The 22,479-nt window shown below is 39.0% G+C and overlaps 1 protein-coding gene across 2 annotated transcripts in view; it reads left to right on the forward strand.

Annotated features, from left to right (window-relative positions):
- Positions 1-22,479, forward strand: part of LOC103464064 (cytosolic carboxypeptidase 6) — a 311,033-nt gene that overhangs the window by 99,005 nt on the left and 189,549 nt on the right. For both annotated transcript variants that reach the window (XM_008407872.2, XM_008407873.1), the window contains exon 4: positions 13,479-13,573. In XM_008407872.2, the coding sequence (XP_008406094.1) occupies positions 13,479-13,573 (95 nt within the window). The remainder of the gene's footprint in view (positions 1-13,478; positions 13,574-22,479) is intronic.

The following is a 22,479-nucleotide window of genomic DNA, read 5'->3' on the forward strand; positions in this document are numbered from 1 at the left end:
TCTATCTATCTATCTATCTATCTATCTATCTATCTATCTATCTATCTATCTATCTATCTATCTATCTATCTATCTATCTATCTATCTATCTATCTTTGGTGAGAGTAAAGAAAAATACTTTGGTCCACCTTTCTTTTCTCACATTCACTGATCTGAATTAAACTCCTTCATGTTCCCAAGTAATGGACACACACACTTTGCTTTTGCCATTAAAGCTGCAGTAAGTAACTTTTATTAAAAAAAAAAAGTTTTGACATATTGGTTAGAATTGTCACTATTGGATACAGGGTACATGAGACTGATGCCATCTGCAGAAATACACAGCTCCATCAATCAGAACCAAGAGGAAGGTCTTAGTGCTGCCAATCACTCATGTACATGCTGCTCACATCCTCCACCTGAGTCTCCGCTATGCTGCAGCTCCTTCCCCACAGCAGAGACTACCATGAATGCATACCATAAACAGTTTTCCTGTAACGTTAGGTTGTTTTTCCCAGTGTTGGCATATCAACAGCAAACTGGCTTGTAGACACTGTGATATGGAGAAAGGGTTTGTGCAGAGTGTACATGAGTATGATTGACAGTGTTGAGATATTCCTCATAATCCAGCAAGGATTTCACTGGACATAGCGTGAAAAGGGACATTTAGTCAAATTTTATTTTCCATTTTTATTGAAACTTGTATTTATAATTTTAACTAAATTAATTATAGAAAATTGAAACAAATCTAATATTTGTAAATAAATAAATTAGTTTGTTAAAACTTGACTGTTGACTGTTTTTAAAATTCACATTTTACATTTTTTTTGTTGTATAATAATTCTAATCTGAAAAGGAAAAATTAAGGCCTTTTTTCATACCTTCATGTAATTCAAGCTTCTCACCAAAGCTTTATTTGGTATGTGACCCAAATGTAGTAAGCACTCTGACTGTCAATGCACACATATTTGTACATTAAAGCAAGGAGTTACCATAAATTACTTTGATAGATGCGCTCGACATACAATTAGACAGGCAAAAAGACACAGTCAAATTCACAGCTTCTACTTTTCTAAGCAGATGCATTTCTAGGTGAAACTATGTCATCTAATTCAAATATTTAATAGGTTAAGACATAGTTCTGCTTTGCATGCCATTAAACAGCAATCTAAATAACATTTACATGTAATTTACGTTTATTACATTTTTCTGAAGAGTGGTGTCAGCATTGTGTGCATATTAAAGCTCATATTTATTCTGCTAGCCAGCATGATTCCTCTGCAGGATTTGCAAATGAATGCAAATATGAGGTACCTTCCTAGACGACTTTTGAAAGGTGGTGGTTACAAGAAATGGTTATGAAGTTTGAAGATTAGATTATTTTCCAGAAATGTCTTATTTGGCTTAGTCATTAAATATAATATGAGGTGACGTGATGTCTTTCTGTTTGGGGTTTGTGTTTTCCTATCTGAACTTTCATGTTTTCTTTCAGTAAATGCCCTAATTTCCCCTGATGGTTGCCTACGTTCTTAATCATGTTATGAGTATGAGTGTACATAGTCGTCATCACTATTTGCTCTGTTATTAACCAGCAGACGTGTCCAGGCTGTTCCTCTCTTTATCCCCGAAGCTGTCTAAAATATATTTATTATTGTCACGTTACAATTCCAGTCTCTAATCAATGTCATTTGGCGTTTGGCATAGACCTGCACATAAAATAATTTACATAATTTTCAATTATTTTTGAAACAAATTTAAAGCTGTGGTATGCAGTAATAGTAAATACTTCAGAGACACTACTTTGTTTAAACCGGCTTCCACAGCAATTATCTATGGGTGTATGTGTCTACCAGAATTTTTGGTTGCTTTCATATCCATGCTGTCAGTGGACAGTTTGCCACAGTGCCACACTCCTACATACTGCTACTTTTTTAGATGGACAGAAAGACTACATGGACTGATCAGTTTTTTTTTGTGTTTTTTTTTAATCTAACCCTTAATTTAAACCTCCCAACAGCGTCACTCCTTTGTGCTTAGATTGTGAAGGTTCCTTGGTCTTCAAGTTGCTATTTGTTCTCTATGAAACTTCTGACGTCTTTAGAGAACAGATGCATTATATCATTAAACTGTTCACAGGTGTATTCAGTTTAGGTAACAATCCTCTGAAACCAAAGGGTTGCACCAGATATCATTTATTATTTAAGTAATAGATTTGCACTCTCCCATTCATAAGATCTGTCAAATTTTGAAAACCAAGTATCACGGTTATGTGCTGTGTCCATCATCCAAAATCCTAATAACCTACACTGAAGTTGTTGATTTTTTTTTAAAGGTTTTATCGGTTCTAACAACTTTATTTGACGATTTTCAGACAGAAAAGCGGGTTATGAGAGAAGGATAAGACATGCCACAAAGGTCATGGGAACCGGTGATGGCCGTGTGGAGGTCTAGATGGATTGCGCCCGTTATCCTTATGCCATGACCAGAGTTTGTGATTTTAACATGAAAGAAATGTGAAAGTTCAAAGGTTAGAAATACTTTTGTAAGGCACTATAGCTGTTTCTTTCTTCATGACTTAGTGTGTTTTTTATTGTAAAATACAAGACCATTTTCCAAGTGAAATCACAAGGTGTGCAGCATGTATTTTAAGAGAGTCTTTCCTTTCCCTTTTTGTTCACGATGGGACTTACAGGCACAATTCTTGGTCAAATTTTATTTTTATTTGACCAACATTAAAAATAAAGTCGAATTCAAAATTCTTGAATTTGACTTCATTCTTGGCTCCAGCCTGACAAAATACTGTCTTTTTCCAGAAAGAATAATAATGAAACCATTTAATTGCATTAACATAAAGCCTTTGAATGATCATTACCAAAAAATGGTAGTGATAATGAAGCAATTACTATTTTGAGACAGCAATTAGCCTGGCACCTTCCTCCAATGCTATAATTACCAACAGCAAGAGGGGTGTGGATGTATGCATTTGTTGGAAGTCTTTGAAGGAGCTGGAAGCAATAGAGAAGATGAAGATGGGGAAGATAGGCTGTCAAAGACCAGGCGTATCATCCCGAAACATGCTATTCCCTTCTGACACCTCCACAATAACCTTAGAGAGGAGCAATTGCTTTCCTCTGTCCGCACACAAATTTCAATGTTGTTTAGCACACATCTCTCCATTATGAGTGTTTTTTTTTTTCTTCTTCTTTTTTTTTCTTTTTTTTTTATAACAGAGCGGATGTTGAAATTGAGGGAGTGAGATGGAAGAAGCGAGGCAGGCATGGATGGAAGAAGGGGGGTAAAAGAATGAGAAAGAGAGATTGGTTTTCATGCCTGGTAGTCAGCGAGCCTGTAAATCTCCCAGGAGCGTAGTGGAAGACAGCAGAAGGTTGATAGTCATCCATCACTCCTGACAACCCCGGTGCTCTGGAAGGGCCTGACAGCACAGCCCTGCCTGAGAGAGAGAGAGTTGGGGGCCGTACAGGGATGGAGGAGGGGGCGGGGGGAGAACAGCAAAAGAAAGATAAATAGAATGAGATGCTGACTATAGAATGAGCAAATTAACTCTTCCATGTTTAAACCAGGCAGCCAATTGGGAAAAGAAGGTAAGAAGATAAATGGGAGGAGAGTATAGAAGTGGGGAAAGGAAGAGGTGCAGCAGTTGGTTTTTATGGCTGCTCTGCTCAACCTGCATTGAGTGAGTTTGATGGCAGTTATGCTGGTGATGACGTTAAGCTGGAGAGGCTGGAACAAGCTCATGAATTCATAAAGCTTAATGTTTTTTTTTTTTTTGTTTTTTTTATTCAAGCAAGAACTTTGTTTTTGAAAACTATATTTTACTGTAAAGCTGTTTATGCAAGATTTGCCAGAAGCGTGCATAAATAGCTTTTGGATCAGCTGACCAGTTGGCTGTGAATAAAGCTTAAAAGTGTTTTAAATGGCTCATTTCTCCAAGTCAAACACAGTATCATTTTTAATGACCTCTCAAAATGATTCCACCCCTTCTTGACGAGCATCTTTAGTACAGGGTGGAGCACCCTTTTGCTGTTACGACCTGCTGCAGATGTGATTCATAGCCAGACATAATCTCCTGGCCGAGTTCCTGAAGAACTTTAGCTCATGGCTCAGGGACTGAAGCCTCCAGCTCAATCTTAGCCTGTGATGGCACCAAATTCTCAAAAAGTCAGGCAACTATGACGGCCATTCCATTCTCTTCCAGGACTTACTTGTGAAGTCTTCGAACTTTAGCATATTGAAATCATCATTGTCCTGCTTGAAGTTCCAATGATGCTTAAGCTTCAGCTCACAGACACAACATCCTCCCCCTAGACTTTCAAATATTGATTTTCCCCTCCTCACATTGGACATTTCCTGTCCCACAGGAAGCAAAACCGAATGACTGTCACTGACTTCACTGTAGGCATGTATCTGTACTCTGCCTTATTCCTCCTTTCCAAACATAACTGTTATCCATTCACCTGAAAGTTTGAACTTTAATTTATCACCCCATAGGAAAAAATCCAAACCTTGTTTTTGGTCTATTTGTTTAGGTATGAGCAAATTGGAGTTGATTTTTCTTTTATTTCTGGGTCAGTCGTAGTGCATTTCTTAGACTGCAAGCATGGAGAGATTGTTTTGTATGCACCTTACTGTGGGAGCTGAAAGCTGCCATCAAATATTTCTGCTGGTATTTTTTTTAGTCATTTGAGAGTTTTGACCAACTCCCTCCTTGAAACCTCGTGGCATTTGTTGTAAATGTCATCTTTTTGACACATCCAGATTTCTTAGCCATGTTCTTTAATTTAAAATTTGTTAACCATGAATCCAGTTGCATCTCTAGAAAAATGCAGGGTTTTCACTATTTTAATGTCCTTTGTCTCATTTGTGTATGGGAACAGTATCTGTGAACTAATTTGGACAATTCACTCGACTTAGCCATGTTTCTAACATGCAATGAAATATCACTTTTAGCAGTTATGGTATCTGAGATGCTCCATCTCAATTATGCAATTTTTTTTTTCTTTAATTTTAGGTTACATCAGGGGTGGATAGATTGAACTAAATAAACATAGCATCAGGTAGAAAATAACATCACTTATATATGTGCATGCATAAACTACAATATTTGCCTGGTGTGAATAGAATAACTTTGTATTCAGAAATGCCTGATCTGTAGATGGAAAAAAAAGTGTAGCATGCACATGATGCGTTGTATTTATGTCAATCTCCCAAAAAATACATAAAAAGTTTTAAATTCACAACATGAATTCCATGATCTTGGATAGTAAAGAGTTTTTCAAAGTGGAAACAATGTTTACTCTTTCATTTCACACTACACGCAATTTGTGTGATGCGATATCAGTTCATTGAACAGGCTGGTGTTTCACGCTTCTGGTGTGCTGTTTCTATATTTTGAATATATAGTTGTCTGTGGGTCTCTGTGTGTGTGACCTTTATTAGTGTCTGGAGGTTATTGGCCCTCTGTCGTCACTTTGTAAAGAGGAGCCCTAATTAAAGGAGTTCCAGTTGACCATTGTGTGACAATGGAAGGGAGAGATTGCCTTTCAGCTCGGTGACCAATGCAGAAACTTCCTCCTCGTCCTCCTGTCGAATAAAAGAGTCCGATACAGAAAGCGATGAATGCCTAAACCAAACAAAGGCTCTTTAAAAGACTGTCACCATGCTATCTGATATCTCCTGCACCAGCACTCCTTTGAATAAATCTTTTTTCACTGAAGCAGGGAGAAGGAAATTAAAAGCTGACATTTAAAAGGCTGCTGCTAGGGCTCGAGGCCCCCAGGATCAATACCAAGGTATCTCACAAGTTTCCTCACATATTAGCTCATGTTTCCACAGGGCATCACAGACCAACTAAAATGAAACCAAAATCACTTTTTGGAATATTACTGTTTTCTAAACATTGAGTGGAGGCAAGTGAAAGCTGACTGAGTTGGGTGAAAGTGCCAGGGTGTGTCTTGTGTTTCTGTGCCTGTGTGTTTAGAGGCTCTCCTCTCTCCTGCGTCAGCACCTTGAGTTGACATTGTTCATTGGGGATTACGAGTACCGTCAACAGCATCATACTGGAGAGAGGAAGAGAGGAGGAATCAGAGTAAGAGTAAACAAGAATATAGTAAGCTGTGGGGTTGTCTGTAGGGGAAGTGAAGGGGTTACTTTAAGCAACATTCCTGACATTTTTGTACTGGGTGACATTGTCAGCTTGCAACTTTGTGAACAGGTTGTCAACTCATGTATAGCAGCCTTACTCAAGGTCATGTCAGCCATAACTCCTCTGGGAGTTATGGCCCGTTTTTCCCTGACATGCAAACATGTGTCCCGCCCTACACATATGAGACTATGACCTCCGTCCTCTCCCACAGCTCCTCAAACTTTCTCTCTCTGCAGCCCTGTCACAAAGTTACCCTCACCTATAGCTGCCTTGTAACCTTTCTCTGTGTAGCCCTGCTTTAAAAGAGCTTAGCCACGGCTGAGCCAATACCAATACCAGTACTGGGAGTTCCCTGCAACAAGTAAAAGGGTTCTGGTTCCTACACTACCACTAGAATAAATAGGCAGCACTTTAAGGGCTCATAATCAGTTTAAGTGATCCTCTTACGTGATACACTATTATGCGTGGGATCATGAGCACCAAGCAGGAATATAAAAAACCTGCCATTGAAGAGCTTATTAAGTTATTTTACTATGTCTCACAGTATCAGTCATTCTGTTTCTTTTGCTTTGAATCTATGTGTTTGTGAGGCTACTTAGGGCTTTGGCTTGTTTAGCTTGTCAGGTAACCCCTCGTACTTTGGAGGATGGGCACGATGTGTGTCAGTGATCAAACTGATCAAAGACAACAAGACAAGAACAGGCAGAGCTGTCAGCAGCCATCAGCAAGTCTGTATCTGATTGTTATGGACAGAGCTGACAGATCTACTAGCTGCTGTTATGAAATCAGAGAGCAGCCGAAAGGAATCGGTAAACTAAAATAAACTGAGCAGTTACTGGTAGAAATGCTCTGTCATATATATTTTTGTGGTTTAAACTCCTTTCATTGAAGACAACTTGTTGAAGTGACCATAGTTTGTATCCAGCTTTGTTGAAGTAATGCATGGCAGCCTCTTGCAACTGTCCTTTCACTGCCCACTGCTGGTCGGCTGACTAAATGTTACAGCTTTATTTGCTTACAAGAAAAAAATATGTCCCTGTTTGTAAATCTTTCTGATTATGAATAATACAGTCAGTGTTTGATAGAAAGAAGCAGCTCCATTTTATTCAGACTGCAATGTTTGGAAGCAAAGGAGGAGAAATGTATTCAGCAGCAAAATGCAAGCTGGATATCAGAGATGATAGCCTCACTAGTTAATGGCCTGTTACAGTTGTTCTACTTGTGTTGGTTCATAAAGAGCAACATTTCAAAACAAACACTTGAACACTGGTAGTAAATTATTTTAGACATAGCAGGAATAATTGTTTAATTTCAATATCAAACAAAACAGAATCTGTTTTTCTTTTATATTTAGTTTTAATTTTAATACTGTGACACGTTGGTTGCTTTGTCTGGTTATTGTATGATAAGAATCTCGTACTGGGAAATGCCTCCTTTCCCTTGTCATGAAAATGATTAGAGCTTTTAAGTATGTAATTTGTATTTGCTATTTTTTAGAATGAAAGAGGTTTGGAAAATAAAGATTGTTAGAAAACATCCCCTTTCCCCCCCAGATCTTGTTTGTGTTGTACAGAGCTTGAACCTTTCACATCTTTCCTTTGGCGAATTCAACTCAGAGCCACACAGAGACGAACACACACACATACACGCATGCACACACTCGCGCACTCACGCATGCGCTCGCACGCACTCTGTTCTAAGTTTAATTTAAAAACACCAGTCATCCTTGTTTCTCCATTCTGAGAGAAAACTGGTGCAGCTTGTAAAAATGGCACAGCCATAAAGTTGGAGCCGGTCTGTGATATAGTAATACTGTTATATACTCGGGTATCAAAGCGAGTGTTTTGCTTTGAACCACTTTATTAAAAACTCAGCTTAATGCGATTTGTGCCGGAATAAACTGAAACTCTGCATGTACGTCAATATGACTGTTATATCAATATAAATTCAGTTTGTATTTACTGTTAGCGTAGGGGTTAGGTTTATGCGTTTGGGCCTGACAAAATATTTTGACAGATGTCAAGTTGGAGAAGACTCCAAAAGCGGAAGAGGCTGAGAGCAGTGTTTGCAAAATGAGAGTTCAGTTTTATTTCCGTAGAGAGTGAACATCTTCCACAAATTTTCTCCTGCTGTCATTCCCGCAGCGCAGTGGTAATTTTTATAGTGTGTAGGAGGGAGATTGCTGGGACCGAGCTGCATTTCTGAGTGTAAACAGCAGGGGCATCATGCATTAAAGGTTTCATAGCTAAAAGTTGGTGTAGCTAGCTCCACATTTTTATCAGTTCAACGCATAAAAACACACACACACGCACACACACACGGCTGTGCACCTTTTCTTTATGCACCTAATTTTGTCTGAAATGTCAGCTGTAGGTGTTGCACCTTTATGAAGCTGTTTATGACCGTATATGATTGCCTATACCATCTCCTTAACGATCATCAAATCTGACCTGTTTGGAGTTTAGCAATTACCTTCTGTTCCCAGTATTCACATCTCTTAAGTATCTAGGACTTACATTTGACTCCTCATTAGGCTTTGGCAAACACATCACAGTGATTTCTCAGTCCTGTTCCCAGAACACGAGACATGTTCTCCAGAGCCTAAGATTATTCATACTTTGATGCTGTAGTGTTTTGACTATTATCGTGTTGTTTTTGTCAGTCTGGACAGGCCACCAGTTTCATGTCTCCCAGGTGTCCAGAACACAGCAGCCAGACTTCTCACTAAATTTAGTAAATTCACTTAAATCACTCCGATATTATACTCTCGACTCCGACTCACATTACAACAAACAATTATGGTATATTGTCCTTTTCTGATAGCAGCGACGTGATGATATACTGTAATAACATCCTAAAATAGGGTTGTTACGTTTGTCTCCATTGAAGGAATGTATAATCTAACTTTTATCTATTGAAGGAAGTAAACTTGCAAGTATTCAATTAGGGATTTTAGAGAAAGTTGTTTTATCAACATGTTTCCAATCTTGATATTTTTCTAACATAATCACTCAAGGTTTATCAGCATGTTTATGCATTACGTTTCAGTATTTGGTTGAACTACATTCAGGAAGCCAAACACAGGATGGATATTAATCCAAACAGATTTTTCCATTTTTATTGCAGTCTTGTCCCAAAGCAGTTACAATCACATTGTTTTACTGCCAGGTGCTGTAACTGACAGGTCATGTTAAAGGTTAACAAAGAGGCCAGAGTTAGAAATTAGTGGCTTAATGTTTTAAATTAGATGTCTGGCCTTCCCTTAACCTTGATGTATAGCTTAGATCAGGCTGTTTTTTTTTTTTTKTTTTTTTTTTTTTACTCTGTGTAAAATGTTTGGAAAAGAAAACCGCAACTTGTAAAATTACTTTTCTTTTTTCCCCTCCCTGTTGGCTTTGTGAGAAAGTATTTTGTGACTCATTGGTTTTGATCAACTACCTCATTAATTCCCTGCAGATCCATTATAGTTATTTTCTGTCCTGAGAAATGTGAAATCTTATTCATTACACCAACATCTTCCAAAGTTATAAATTTATGTTCACAAAAGCAAAGTTGCATTCAAACTAATATTCATAACGGCACCTCGGAGTGTATTTACTAGTATTTGGTGCATGTGTTTGTGTGTTAATAGCATGTGTGCATCGATGTTGTGACACCTGTTCCAGCATGACGCTCATCAGCCATGAGGACGACACGGGGTTTTGACACTCCCTGTCGATATGACAGCTCAGACAACATGGATGTTAATCTCTCCTAACTGCTCACAGCCTAATTAAATCTTCCAGAGCAGGACACATGTGCAAATCCATGCACACACATAAAGCACATGTGAGAACTTCTAATTTGGTCCTGGATGTGTGTAATTTAAAATTTTTTCTGTTCTCTAGAATTAGGCATTCAGTGGTTTGTTTGATTATTAGAGCTTGTGTTTGACAAAAAGATGAAACCATTAAAGTTGTTGCTAAGTTAAATATACAATGTTTGTACACGCACCATTCTTCCGTTTTATATTGGTCATTAACCGCTTTTCAGCTTCAATCGGGTCTTTTGTTTTATTGTGTCTCTGGCTCTACTTGAAGGTTGCCTATTTTTGTAACATTTTCAGTTTGACCTAAATTAAAACATGTTATAATTATTTGCTTTTTAGTTGTATCTGACCAATATTAGTCCTTGAGAGAAGTTTTCTTTTATTTTGCAGATTGTATATTGTTGTCCTTCAAATCGTTCTTGCTCTCTTCGCCCTTTTTGTGAGCTATTTCTCTGCTATTATTCTGCTATTGCTTTAATAACTGTTTCCAGATATGATGGTGCTTGCACAGATCTCCTCTACTTCAACTTAACATTTCCTATTTGACATCAAGGTGCTTCAGTTTTCTTTCTGCTGTCCTGCCACATGTATCAGCTGACAGACTTTAGCATGAGTAGTTCACACATAAAAAAAACCTTTTTATGGACCTGTGGACTAATATTTCTATTTTTATCTTTTTTTTTTTTTTTTTTTTAGAATTTCAGGGGAATTCAAGAGGGAAAGTAATCATAGATATTCTCAAATCTAACATGAAATATAATCTAAGTTGATATTTTCTAAATTTAAGTTGTTTAGTGTCAGTTGACTCTTAAAGAAAAATGATCTGATCAATCCAAAATAAATCTGAGTTACCTCCTCCTAGTACACCTTGGGTGATTAAACCACAATGAGCAATAAATACATTATGTAAATTACTGTAAATAATGTAAATAAAGCAGGTATAAAATGACATGGGCAGTTTTAAATACCTCGCAAACGGCTTGGGCACAAAACAACCAAAATGATATAATCAAGAAATGGCAAAGAAAAAGTGGCAAAATGACCACCAGATGCATCCATATAGGAAAAATGGCCTGCTCCCTTTCTACCATTTTTTTTAAATCCACAAAGTTTGAGATTGTTTTTACTCTGCTTTGTTTACTTAAATTTATTCAAAGAACCACAGAATGACTGCATATCTGGTGCTTCCTTTCTAAACACTTCACTTGTTTTTTGTCCTTAATGTCCTTCCACAGACCGAGGAACTCCATTTACTTCGAGTTTCTTCCGATAATAACTTTTCTCCCTTATTTATCTCTGTGCATCTGTTTTCTTATCTATTTGTCTATTTGTGTATTACTTTTTTTTTTACCTTACCACTTTTTCCCCCGCTTGACTGTTTGCCACCCTCGTTCCGCGTATCATCGCGTCTGTGATTCAGTCTTCCTTTTTTTTTTTGCCTCCATCTTTGTCATCTGTCAAGACTTGGCTCCCTCAGAGTTAAACAGGCTAAACAAAAAGATTACAAACAGTGGGTAGAGTGAATCTAAAGAGGAAGACAATTTGAATTTGTTGTGGATAAAGAATGAGGAAAGGGCTGTGCAGTCAAAGAAAGGCAGTGGAGTCAGAGTAAGGCTGTATTTGCCTGAGGGGAAAAGGCTGAAAAGTAGCTCTCTCAACAGATGTGCGGGGCAGTAAAGTGTAATTGAAATGCCAGCAGCAATGGTCTTATCTCCCTGCTACAGGAGCCTGCTGCCAGTCTCAACATCAGTTAGATGTCATTTTACCTAAGTCTGAATCAGCCTGCCACAATCCGCAATCCCCATTCCTCTGATGCTAGGCAGGAGAAAAAGGCAGAAATGGATGAGGGGGAGGAGAAAGAAAGGGAGGGAGAGGCAGGGTGGGGGATTTTGTAATAGGATTTCAGTAGCACCCAGTTAACTTCCACCACCTGGACTTAGTTGGTAATTTGATATGCCCCATCAATAGGATTAATTTACACCACCGCAGCATTACCATTGCCATTTCTTTGACTGTTTAAAAAAATAAAATAAATAAATAAATATATATATATATATATATATATCAATTCATTTCTCTCCACACATTTCTACGCTTGTCCTGATCCTAATCAAACTGGAGGTGGGAGGAAGGAAGTGAGGGAGATCTGTTCCAGAGTTTTCTAGCTATATACAAAGTCTTTACACCCAGAGGAGGGTTGCAGCCAGACGGACATCCGCTGTGCTCCAGGCAAGGCTTTTTTTTTTTTTGGCCAGGCGACATCTCTATGGGAGAACCATAATGTCCTCCCAGATTAAAGCCTGGCACTCCTGAGCTGCTGCCTTTTATCAGAAACTTTGCTTCCACAACATGGGATCATCTGTGGGACATTAAAGCTGACTTATTTCTAGAATGTAATCCTAACGTGCCATGATTTTTGTGCCAGTGGTTATTTTTGTGGTGGCAGTGACAACTTCTCTACAACTCTGCACCATTTTTGGCTCTTTTTTTTCAGGTACCACAAGTTGACATGAGTTGTAGCAAACTGAAAATAAAAAAATATATATATATACTTCTGAACTATAGTGTATCTTGTAAAGGTACTTGTACACAGTTTTCATAATTTTACCAAACTATAATCTGTGTTATGCTTAATGTGTTAATGGTTTAGAAAAATTGATAGAGTTGTACTTCTACAAACTCTCCTGCCTGTTTTACTGTTGAAGATCTCAGTAGATCCTTCAGTCTTACTGTGCACACCAAGGTTTTCAGATCTCTGTAAAAAATCTTCTAATAACAGTACTGTATTTTCCTCACTAGAAGGCGCACCTTTAATAAATGACCTATTTTAAAACTTTTTTCATATATAAGGCGCACCACATTATAAGACGCATACGCTTCAGTTTGGGTTGCCGATTTGTTCCGTACTCTATTATTACACATCCACATTTGTAAATAAGTGGTCCCCAAGTACTTTATACAGTAGGCTGCCCCAGTCGTTGTTTCACTCACGGTGTTGGTGTTGCGATATTGTGCCCAACTGCTTTCTGGGTAACACAGACCAACCAACACGCTGCCACCGCAGCCTCTGTCTCTCTTCCCCCGCCCTCCTTGGCTTTAAATGTATTATCAAACTTTATTAACAAACCAGCATTCTGACAACTATCCCAGCATGCACCGCGCACTACTTCTTCTACGGGGGAAAATGAAATCGGCGGCTGCTTACCGTAGTTGCTAGACCTGTTGTGGCTCAGTATAGGTCCATATATAAGGCGAACCGGATTATAAGGCGCACTGTCGGCTTTTGAGGAAATTGAAGGTTTTTAGGTGCGCCTTATAGTGCGGAAAATACGGTAATCACTTCCCACGACGCAGAAGAATTGATACATTAGTGATTAGTTCTCATCAAATTAAAGTATTGAGGCTGTATTTGAGTAAATTTCTGTTCATTTTCCAAACATGTTTTTACTACATTAAATGAATTACTTTACACCTTAACTTGAAAATAATGCATTTTTAAATCATTTGTTAATTTGTGTTTCATTTCAGCGGGTAATTTTCAACATTGTTAACTTCTCAAAGACCAAGAGTCTCTACAGAGAAGGCATGTCCCCTGTAGTCAAGTCTACCAGTCGGCCAAAATGGTAAGTAGAAATGTTCATCTTGCACATCTCACTTTGCATTTTGTAATTTTTATGTGTTTTAATAATTCACAAACAGAAGTTATGTTTTTTTTATATATATTACTTTTTCCAACTTTGAAATGTGTCTCTGATCTAGTTTACTCACATGTTCCCTAACAAACGCACACACCCCCACACACACACACACACACACACACACACACACACACACTCGCACCCCCCCACACACACACGCACGCGCGCACATACACACACCTACGCACGCACACACGCGTACACGCAGGCACACACTCACACACCCACCCCCACAAGCACACACACACACACACAAATGCTCACATCACATACCCGAAACTTTAGTTTTCCAGATTGGATGCATCTGGGTGCATTAGCATGTGATCCTATGGTTTGGAGTCTGATGGCTGTCTGATGTAATAACGCTTGACTGATGGATGCAGAGATGTGTATGCACGCGTGAGAGTGAATGAATAGGTGGGGCAGGAGGGAATGGGCATGGTGCAGTGAGGTTGGGCACGGTGTCTGCCAAGCAGGCTGGTGTATCCAGCGGGGCGGAGAACAGGGGAGCATGATGAAGTGTTGCCATCCAAGAGGAGCCCTGACATCTGTCATCGGTTGATGGAGGGCATCGGCAAAAGCGGCAGGCATCTGCCACCCTGAGCTGTGCAAGTCTGCTGGCTTCGTGCTCGCACCGACGATGGCATGCCGGGCGCAGGCTAATAGGAAGAGACAATGGGCACGACACCGTAGTCAGGAAAAATGAACTGCTGTCTGCAGTACAGCACAGTGCAGCGTGGTGCATCTTAACTTAACCTCCTTGCTCTCTTTGTTTTCATTCCTTGTTTAGTTGCAGCTGTCTGTTGTTTGCTCGTGCGGAGGTATGACTGTTTTCTTAGATTCAACGCGTCTCCTTGTGTCTGCTCGCTCCATCAATTTATTCAGAGAATAGCATGCTTTGAATTTTGCTTTATCTTTCTGATGAAAGTAGTTACTCCTGGTTATGTAGTTTTCTACATAACCAGGAGTATTTCTACGTCATATTGCCTCTATAATATAATAAAGCTCTATGAATATCTAAGGGCATCTGGAATATTCCATCCCAACCTAGTTTCCTGGAATCTCCTATTTTATCCAGGCAATTTATCGCGCTGTTGATGTAAATCATATTTGCTGATGGTGAAAGGACCAGTCCTACTACTGCTCAAGTGCTTCTTTATAGAGGTTTGGTTCAGCTGTTGAGTTTGTGTGGAACAAAGAGAGACTGCAGCCTTAAAATAGTCCTGATTTTTACCAGTCAAACTATAACGTGAGTCTTTTTTTAAGAATTGCACTGTTTTTCTTCTAACGAATGGCTTAAATTTCAGTGAAATGTTTAACTGTAGCAAACTATAAATTTTGCCGAGACACAGTTATTCTTTATGCTTTTGAAGCAGAGCAGAGGTCCCGTCAGGGTCACAACCTGGAGTTCTGCAGCGATAACGTCTGATTATATTACGTTGGATACAAAACATAGCTGAATTTAAATCAGTTCTAAGTCAGATCAAGTTTTCAAAATGTATTGATTGATGACTTATTAGTCTATAAACTGTAAATATAACTCTGAGTATAAATTCTACAACATTATGAGTTTACTTTTACAAGCCCATTTACTTTTTACATATAAAGATGGAAACCAAAATTTCCATCTTTATATGTAAAAGCGTAAACGTGGAGTGAAGAGGACCATATAGAAATGTGGTTAGAAGAAAATATATTGCAGCTACTTGTAACCACTCACAAAAACGAGGTTTTCAAGCTAATTAGTGTGAAAATGGAGGTATTGGGATTCCCTCGTACAGTTGCACAGTGCCGCACTAAGGTGAAAAGACTTTGCCGTCAATACATCAAAATGCGTGACATGCTAAGGACAAGTGGAAGTTCAGGAGACGCGAATGACAAATTTCCTTTGTATGATGAACTAGTTGCTATACTTGGCACTCGATCCAGGACTAGCCTGCAATATGCTGTGGAGTTTGACCAAAAATAGCCTCCGCTCTATGTCTTCTTCAGAGGTTTTTGTGTCAATTCCTTCAATGGTTCTTGCTGTAGCGCCACCAAAGGCGACGGGGGGAACAGATTTTTTAGTTAGTTTGAGTCGTTTGACACAGTGTAGTGTGAATGCGAACTACAGTCCTGAAAATGGAACAAATGTTGCAATTTTGAGCCCGATCGTACCGAGCCTACCGGCCTTTCAGGTGTGAAAACACCCTTAGTTACTTTAACATTTCAGTTGTTGATAGTTCTGCTTGTCAGTGCTAATGGCTTCATGTTAATGTTTCAGAGTGAGAAAACGATAGCCACTTTTAGTATATTGAGTTCTGCATTTTCCTAGAGGTCATAACAATGTTAAAAATAGTTATAATTAGTATTTTATGTTAATGTTGGGAATATCCAACAAGCAGTAATAATTGCATTGAAACCTGAAATTAACAAAACAGCATCAGTTAAGGGTAAATCTGCAAAATACTTGTCACCTGCCAGAGCCATTTGCTGAGGTAGAGTTCCACTTTCTTTATCTGAGTTAGTCCTGATTCTTGCAATGGAAATAAAAACTGTTGAAGAATGGATGCTTGAAAAGGATCCTGGTTGTTTGAAAAGGATTCTGCAGTGGAAATGTACCTTAATATTGTGAGAAAAAAAAAGAAAGCTTTGTTGGGAATGATGCAGACCTCTAATGTGATCCAACAGGTAACTAGAGTACATACTCTAGCTACCTGTTAATCTGTACAGAAAGCACCTTAGCATATTAAATTGCAATTTATGTTCTTAATCCTTTTAAACCCTAAGATGTTTAAAGATCCATGCTTTCTGGGTTCATGTAGTAGAAGCTAACATCACTGACACCTGACTCTGTTTCCCTCCAAAGGCTAAACTAGTTTTAACCACTCTTCTCACCACCATGCCATCGAAGGGGCAACATGCCTCTCGTACTTGTAAAGCTATTTTCAACTGTTTCTAGGCTTCCAAGACCGCAGCTGTCATTGTCTGTGTCCCCAGAAAGTGGTCAAGATGCTTTTAACACAACCTCCTCTATTTGACTTTCCATGAGCACAACAAAGCACAGACAGCTCCTAAACTAGCAATCTTCTTTTTGACAGTTACAGATATGGAATAAATAAAAACGGCAGAGTGGAGAGCTTCACCTGTCTGGTCCAAACTCACACAGCTTAGGTTCGTGGGGGAAACGAAGAAGAGAGGGAGGGAAGCTGAGACGTCGAGACAGACATGGAGGTTGGAGGAGAAAAACACAAAAAAAACAAGACAGAGATTAGAGACAGGCAGACACCGAGGAGAGAAGTGGAGAGAGTGAGCAGCAAACGATTGCTCCCCACCGCCCACCAGCCTTATGTCTGTTTTTATCAAAAGGATCGTCAGTTTTAGCTAAGGAGATGAAGCCTTTATCTCCCCGTGCAGGTGCCTTATGTCCTGGGGCTCCGGATTCGTTTGGTGCTGGAGGCTGCAGAGCTCGACTGGCCTCGGCAAAGCTGGGCATCTCGGAGAGAGACAACTGCCAGATTACAGTCCAGCAGGACATTCACTGCTACAGGTGGAGGGATCTATCGTTTATCCCTCACTCAATCCCCTTTTTCCTTCAGTCCATCCCTTCATGACTTTTCTAGCCAGGAGACACCGGAAGCCCGTATCATCCCACATTACAGCACAGCTGCAGGCTGAATGTTTGATAAGAAAAAAGATTTACAGGCAGAGAATGAATTACTTTCTGAACTTTGCAACAAATTAATGATGAAGTTGTGATGAGCAGATAACTAAACTCATCTAGAGGTTTTTTTTTATTTTTTTTTTTTACTTTTTTTTTATTCTGCTTTGTGGAAAAGAAAAACTGACAACCGCAATAGAGAAACAGCTGGATGCGAGCAGAGCTGTTACTTTGCACCAACATTAGTACCGTATTCATTATTCATTGTGACTTCTAAAAATACCAATCGGCACTAGAAACTGGGAATTGACTTAACATTCAGAGTGAAAAAGTGTGAGTGTTTGAGTCAGAGAAAAGAGAGAAAACCATATTTTCTTGTACTAGTCTGTCGAACACAACAGCCCCCTCGGTGACAGTAAGTGCCAACCGAGCTCCCTGCGGTCTGCTTGTTGTTAGACTGCTAGAGCAAAGAATTGCTCAGGATCCTTATTTTCCGAGATAAGCTAATTAGAAAGTCAGGGAGCGTGGTGTAATGCAGCTGTCGGAGGCCGGAATGCGGTGACTGGGATAATGGCCAGCAAGGTTGCACGAGACTGCATCAGCCATTAAAGAAAAGGGAAAAAGAGTGGTAGAATTTGAACAAATGGGCTGCAATAATGGATTGTTTTATTAGTTTGTGTGCAAAAGATTGAACAAACCATTTAAAAATTGATAAGTTACGCAGGCACCGTACATGGTGAATCAGCTAATGGCATGGCAGTAACTCAATACATGTAAGCATCTAGATGTGGTTGTTGATACCAGACCGGTCAGAGTGTTTCAGAAACTGCTGATATACTGGGAACTTAGTAAGCAACCTTTTCAGTTTTGTTTGACAAAAAGAAAACATCCAATGAGTGATATTTGTGTGCAAGAAAGTACCTTGTCGATGTTGGTGGACAAAAGGCAGACTGGGTCAGGATGATGAAATGGTTCACAGTAACTCAACTCACCAGCCATTACAAACAAGATGTCAATTATTTCATCTCTGAGTGCACAACATGTGGAAACTCAAGCAGATGGGCTTGTGCAGCAGAACACTACACCGGATACCGCTCCTGTCTGCTAAGAACGGGAAATTAAAGCTGCAGTTTGTGCAGGCTGATCATGTTGGCTTTTATTTATTTTTTTTAGATGTTGTGTGGTCTAATGAGTCCGGTGATTTCAACTGCAACATTCAGATAGTGGGGTCAGAATTTGATGTAACTTTGAAAGTGTGAATTGATCCTTTTCTATAAGAATAGTTTAATCTGGTATTGATGTAAAAGTGTGTGAAATATGTTCTTGCATATTTTGGGCAGCATTTAAACACTGCACCTTACTGTAGTATTCTTTTTGACCATATTCATCCCTGTAAGACAATGTTTTCCCATTTTCTGATGGCTACTTTTGCAAGATAATGCACCATGTCACAAAGCTCAAATTATCTCCAACTAGTTCATTGTACTCCAGTGGACTTCACATCAAAGAGAACTCCTTTGGGACTTAGTAAAATAGGTGATCCTCATCGTGGATGTACGGCAGAGAAAACTGCAGCAACATATGATCATAGCACTTCAATATAGACCAAAATCTCTAATCAGGGTTTCCAACGTTTTGTTGAATCCATCACAAAACAATAAAGCACTTCTGGAGGTAAAACAGATTCCAAGCCTTTAGAAGCCCGGTGTGCTTAATGGAGTGATTTTTGAGTAAATAAGGTCAGCTTCTCATCTTCAGACGCCTCATTTTGTTAAAATACCAGTCGACACCATGTCAGTGAGCGTAAAAATATAAATCTAGCATTAATGATCCTCAGACTGTAGATTTAGGTACTTCTACTCAAATCGTTGCCTGATTACCAAACTCTTACTCAGTGTGAATCTTGACAGTTTATCTGAAACGTCCTTCTTCTCTTGTTGACTCAACTCACTGAGTACAGTCTGAGGCTGTTTTATTGTATCGGGATATTTTACGGTTAATCTAACTGACTTCTACTAAATGCATGAGTCGACTTATTTACACTTTGTGTGTTTTTAAACCTTTTAGAAAAACACTCTATTTAAACCATTTAGAAAAATGTAAACCCTACTTGCTCATTTAATTACAAAGAGGACATTCACAATGATTTATATATCAAACACACTGATTTGGAGTGTCTCCTTTAATTAACTTTTCGCTTTTTGGTTTAGTCTGTGGGTGTAAAAATAGCTTCACCTCTAACTGAGCTAACGGATGAACAGTCAGAGTTGGGTGGGGGAAGGGGGGTGGGGGGGATTAGTTGCCAAACATTGCTTCTAAAGTTTGAACCAACCAACCTTGATGAAGGGTAAATCTGTTTTTTCCCTCGCACTTTATTATGGGGCACAACAAATAAAACCGAGTACAGATTTCTTTTTCTTTTTTTGTTTATTTTACAAGCAGCTGTGCACAGCTGCTTGTCTGACACACACATACAGTCAGTCAATCAGTGAGTCAGTCTGGAGGCTTTTGCATCTCAACTGAAATCCCTCCTGTAAGCAGGTGATGCAACAGCAAAGTGAAATTCTATTTGGAAGTGTCTGCCTCCCCATCGAGGTGCATGTTTGCAGTAATTGTTCTGTCAATCAGAAATGCTCCGTCCTGTGTTTTTATTTTTTATTTTCTGACTTGCCACCTGTTAAGTCCTGGCAGAGGGTGAAGGGGGGAGGGGGAGAGGTGAGACAGAGGTGAGAGGAAGATGCTGGATATGTCCGCTGGTCTGTGTGATTCTTCCTGCTCATGTTTTAGTTTGCTAGCGTGTGTGTGACTCAGTGAATTCAGTGGTTGTTTATATGTTCAAATATGCAACTTTGTCATGAATTTTTATTTATCCTTTATGCAGTTTATTAAACTCGATGTTGCTAGTTTGTTTTATTCAATCATGGATTGTAAAGGTGCTACGAATAAACAGTCCAGATGTTTTAGCCAGTAGTTGACTGTAGACCTAACCAGGGAAATATAACAAAAATATAGCATCTGCCATTATTTTACTTTCCTTAATGAAATCTGCAACCTTAACTAAACTTGACTGCAGATCCTGTGTTTTATTTCGTTTCTCTGCCTAAACAAAAGAAAAGACAAAAGAGGAGCTTCTGACTAACCAGAGTTTAGCAGAAAGTAGATCAGAAGTAAATTGTTGTAAGTGGATAGTATATCAATCAAGGTGCTTGATTGAAAAATAGCAAACTCTCTGGAAATATCAAACAATTTAAAATATGTCTGTGGAATTTTACGGTATGTTATCTTTTGAAAAGTTGACCATCTCTAAAAGTTTTTTTAATGCTTAAAATGTAGTGAATTGGTTTACTTTGTCATTCAGAGAGGAGTCTCCAATCTGGTAAAATACGAAATTGCATTGTTTACCAGCAAGGGCGGTGAATGGAAAATAGATTTTTGATGTTGCTTCAGTGCTTTGTGTGTCAATTGTAAAACATCTCCCTCAAAAATGTTCTCATGCCCAGCAGTAGGCCACTCGCATCTTCAAGGGAAGGAGCAAAACTCACCTTTGATTAAAGCAATCCAAATGGATGTGTTTATTGAACTTGAGTTATGGTGATAATATAGCATGTGGAAGAGTTTACAATTGTTATGATGTTAATGTTATCCTGTCTGTCTCTGTTGTGACTTATAGAGTCTTATAGAGTCAAAAAATATTTTCTTAAAACCAAAAAGGTTGGGTTTATTTATACCGCACCAATGGAGAATGGGTCATTTCCCGACACCTTTTGGCACTTATAGGCCCAATTCATAGCCAGTTATGTCGCATCTAATTTGCTCCATTAAAAAAAAAAAAAAAAAAAAATCAGATTTATTCCAAATGAAGCAAACAATATAATTACATTGACAGGATGATTATGAATCTTAATAACCTCTCTGTGTGTCATCTTGATTTTTACCATCTCCAAAGTGTAGCTAACATATCAGTCCTTTTAAATAAAGGCAATTGTCTGAATAATAAAAACTGTAATCCATGAAACTGTAAAGTTTACAAAAGTGGCCAAACTAAATAAAAAAAAAAAAACTCATTCAGCACAGCAGATGAACCAGATCTACTTGTATTTGTTGTATGTTTTACTCATACGGCTTGAAGTGGCGGAGGAAAATTGCACTTGTCAGCCTCAAAGAAACCTCTTATACTGCACGCCTCCCTTCCTCCAACTGCAGCGGTGCTGAGCAGGGCCATCTGACTCTGAGCATGGGCAGTGTGTTATGATGGTGAGGGAGATGGTTTCTCTCCATGGGATGGAGTGCCAGGTAGCAAATTGAAGACGAACAAAATGTAAAGGTTGTATGATAACTACAGCAGATCTCGCAGACTCCTCCTAAGGTTCGGCGCGCATCTCGCACGGCTCCTCGCCTGCCGCTGAGCCGCTTGCGCAATTAACTGTGTGCCATGCCTTTTAATAATAGACATTTTAATTGTCGACAAATGAAGAGTGATGTAAAATAGCTAATAGCTTGTGCTAATTAATAGGGGAATTGAACGCTTGTTAATTAAGGGCAAACAGGACAAGGACCGTCTCGGTTAATTTGAGCAATAAAACCGAGACGAACGACTGATTTCTTAACAGATCCTCTGCAGAAAAACACCAAGCGACCCTCCACTACATTGTCTGAAAACACTCATAGGCTCAATTCTTGCCTTTACCTCTCTGCCCTTTGGTCGGATTTTGAGACGCATGCATAATCTAAGCATACACAGAAGTAATATAAACGAGAATGGCCTGGCCTCCTGCATATGACTCCCCAAAGATAAGAGGAAATGAAACAAATCCTACCTATATAGTGTCCTCAGAATGTAATAAAGGCTATTAGCCACAAGTGTTTTGGTGGTATAATAAAACGCTTGATTTGTTTTCATGTCTAGCTGATAATTTAAACAGAAACCAATTTCTGTTCATATTTAGGACGTCGTTCTGCTTCAGCTATGTCTTTGTTTCCTCAGCTTTCTTTAGCTGGCCTTAGAACTGAACCTTAAAACCAGCTTACTGCATTTTCACACTCATCTTTCTCTGTTCAAAAGCTTTACTGCCATGTTGTTCTGAAACACATTTATTACACTTTCAGTCTACTGTGCCTCAGGCCTCTATCTCACTGAGACATGAGCTAATTTCAAAGGGGCTCTATGCTTTCTTGATTTCATTTAGCAGTG

Source organism: Poecilia reticulata, linkage group LG4 (assembly GCF_000633615.1).
Source record: "Poecilia reticulata strain Guanapo linkage group LG4, Guppy_female_1.0+MT, whole genome shotgun sequence".
In the NCBI taxonomy this organism is placed as follows: Eukaryota; Metazoa; Chordata; class Actinopteri; order Cyprinodontiformes; family Poeciliidae; genus Poecilia; species Poecilia reticulata.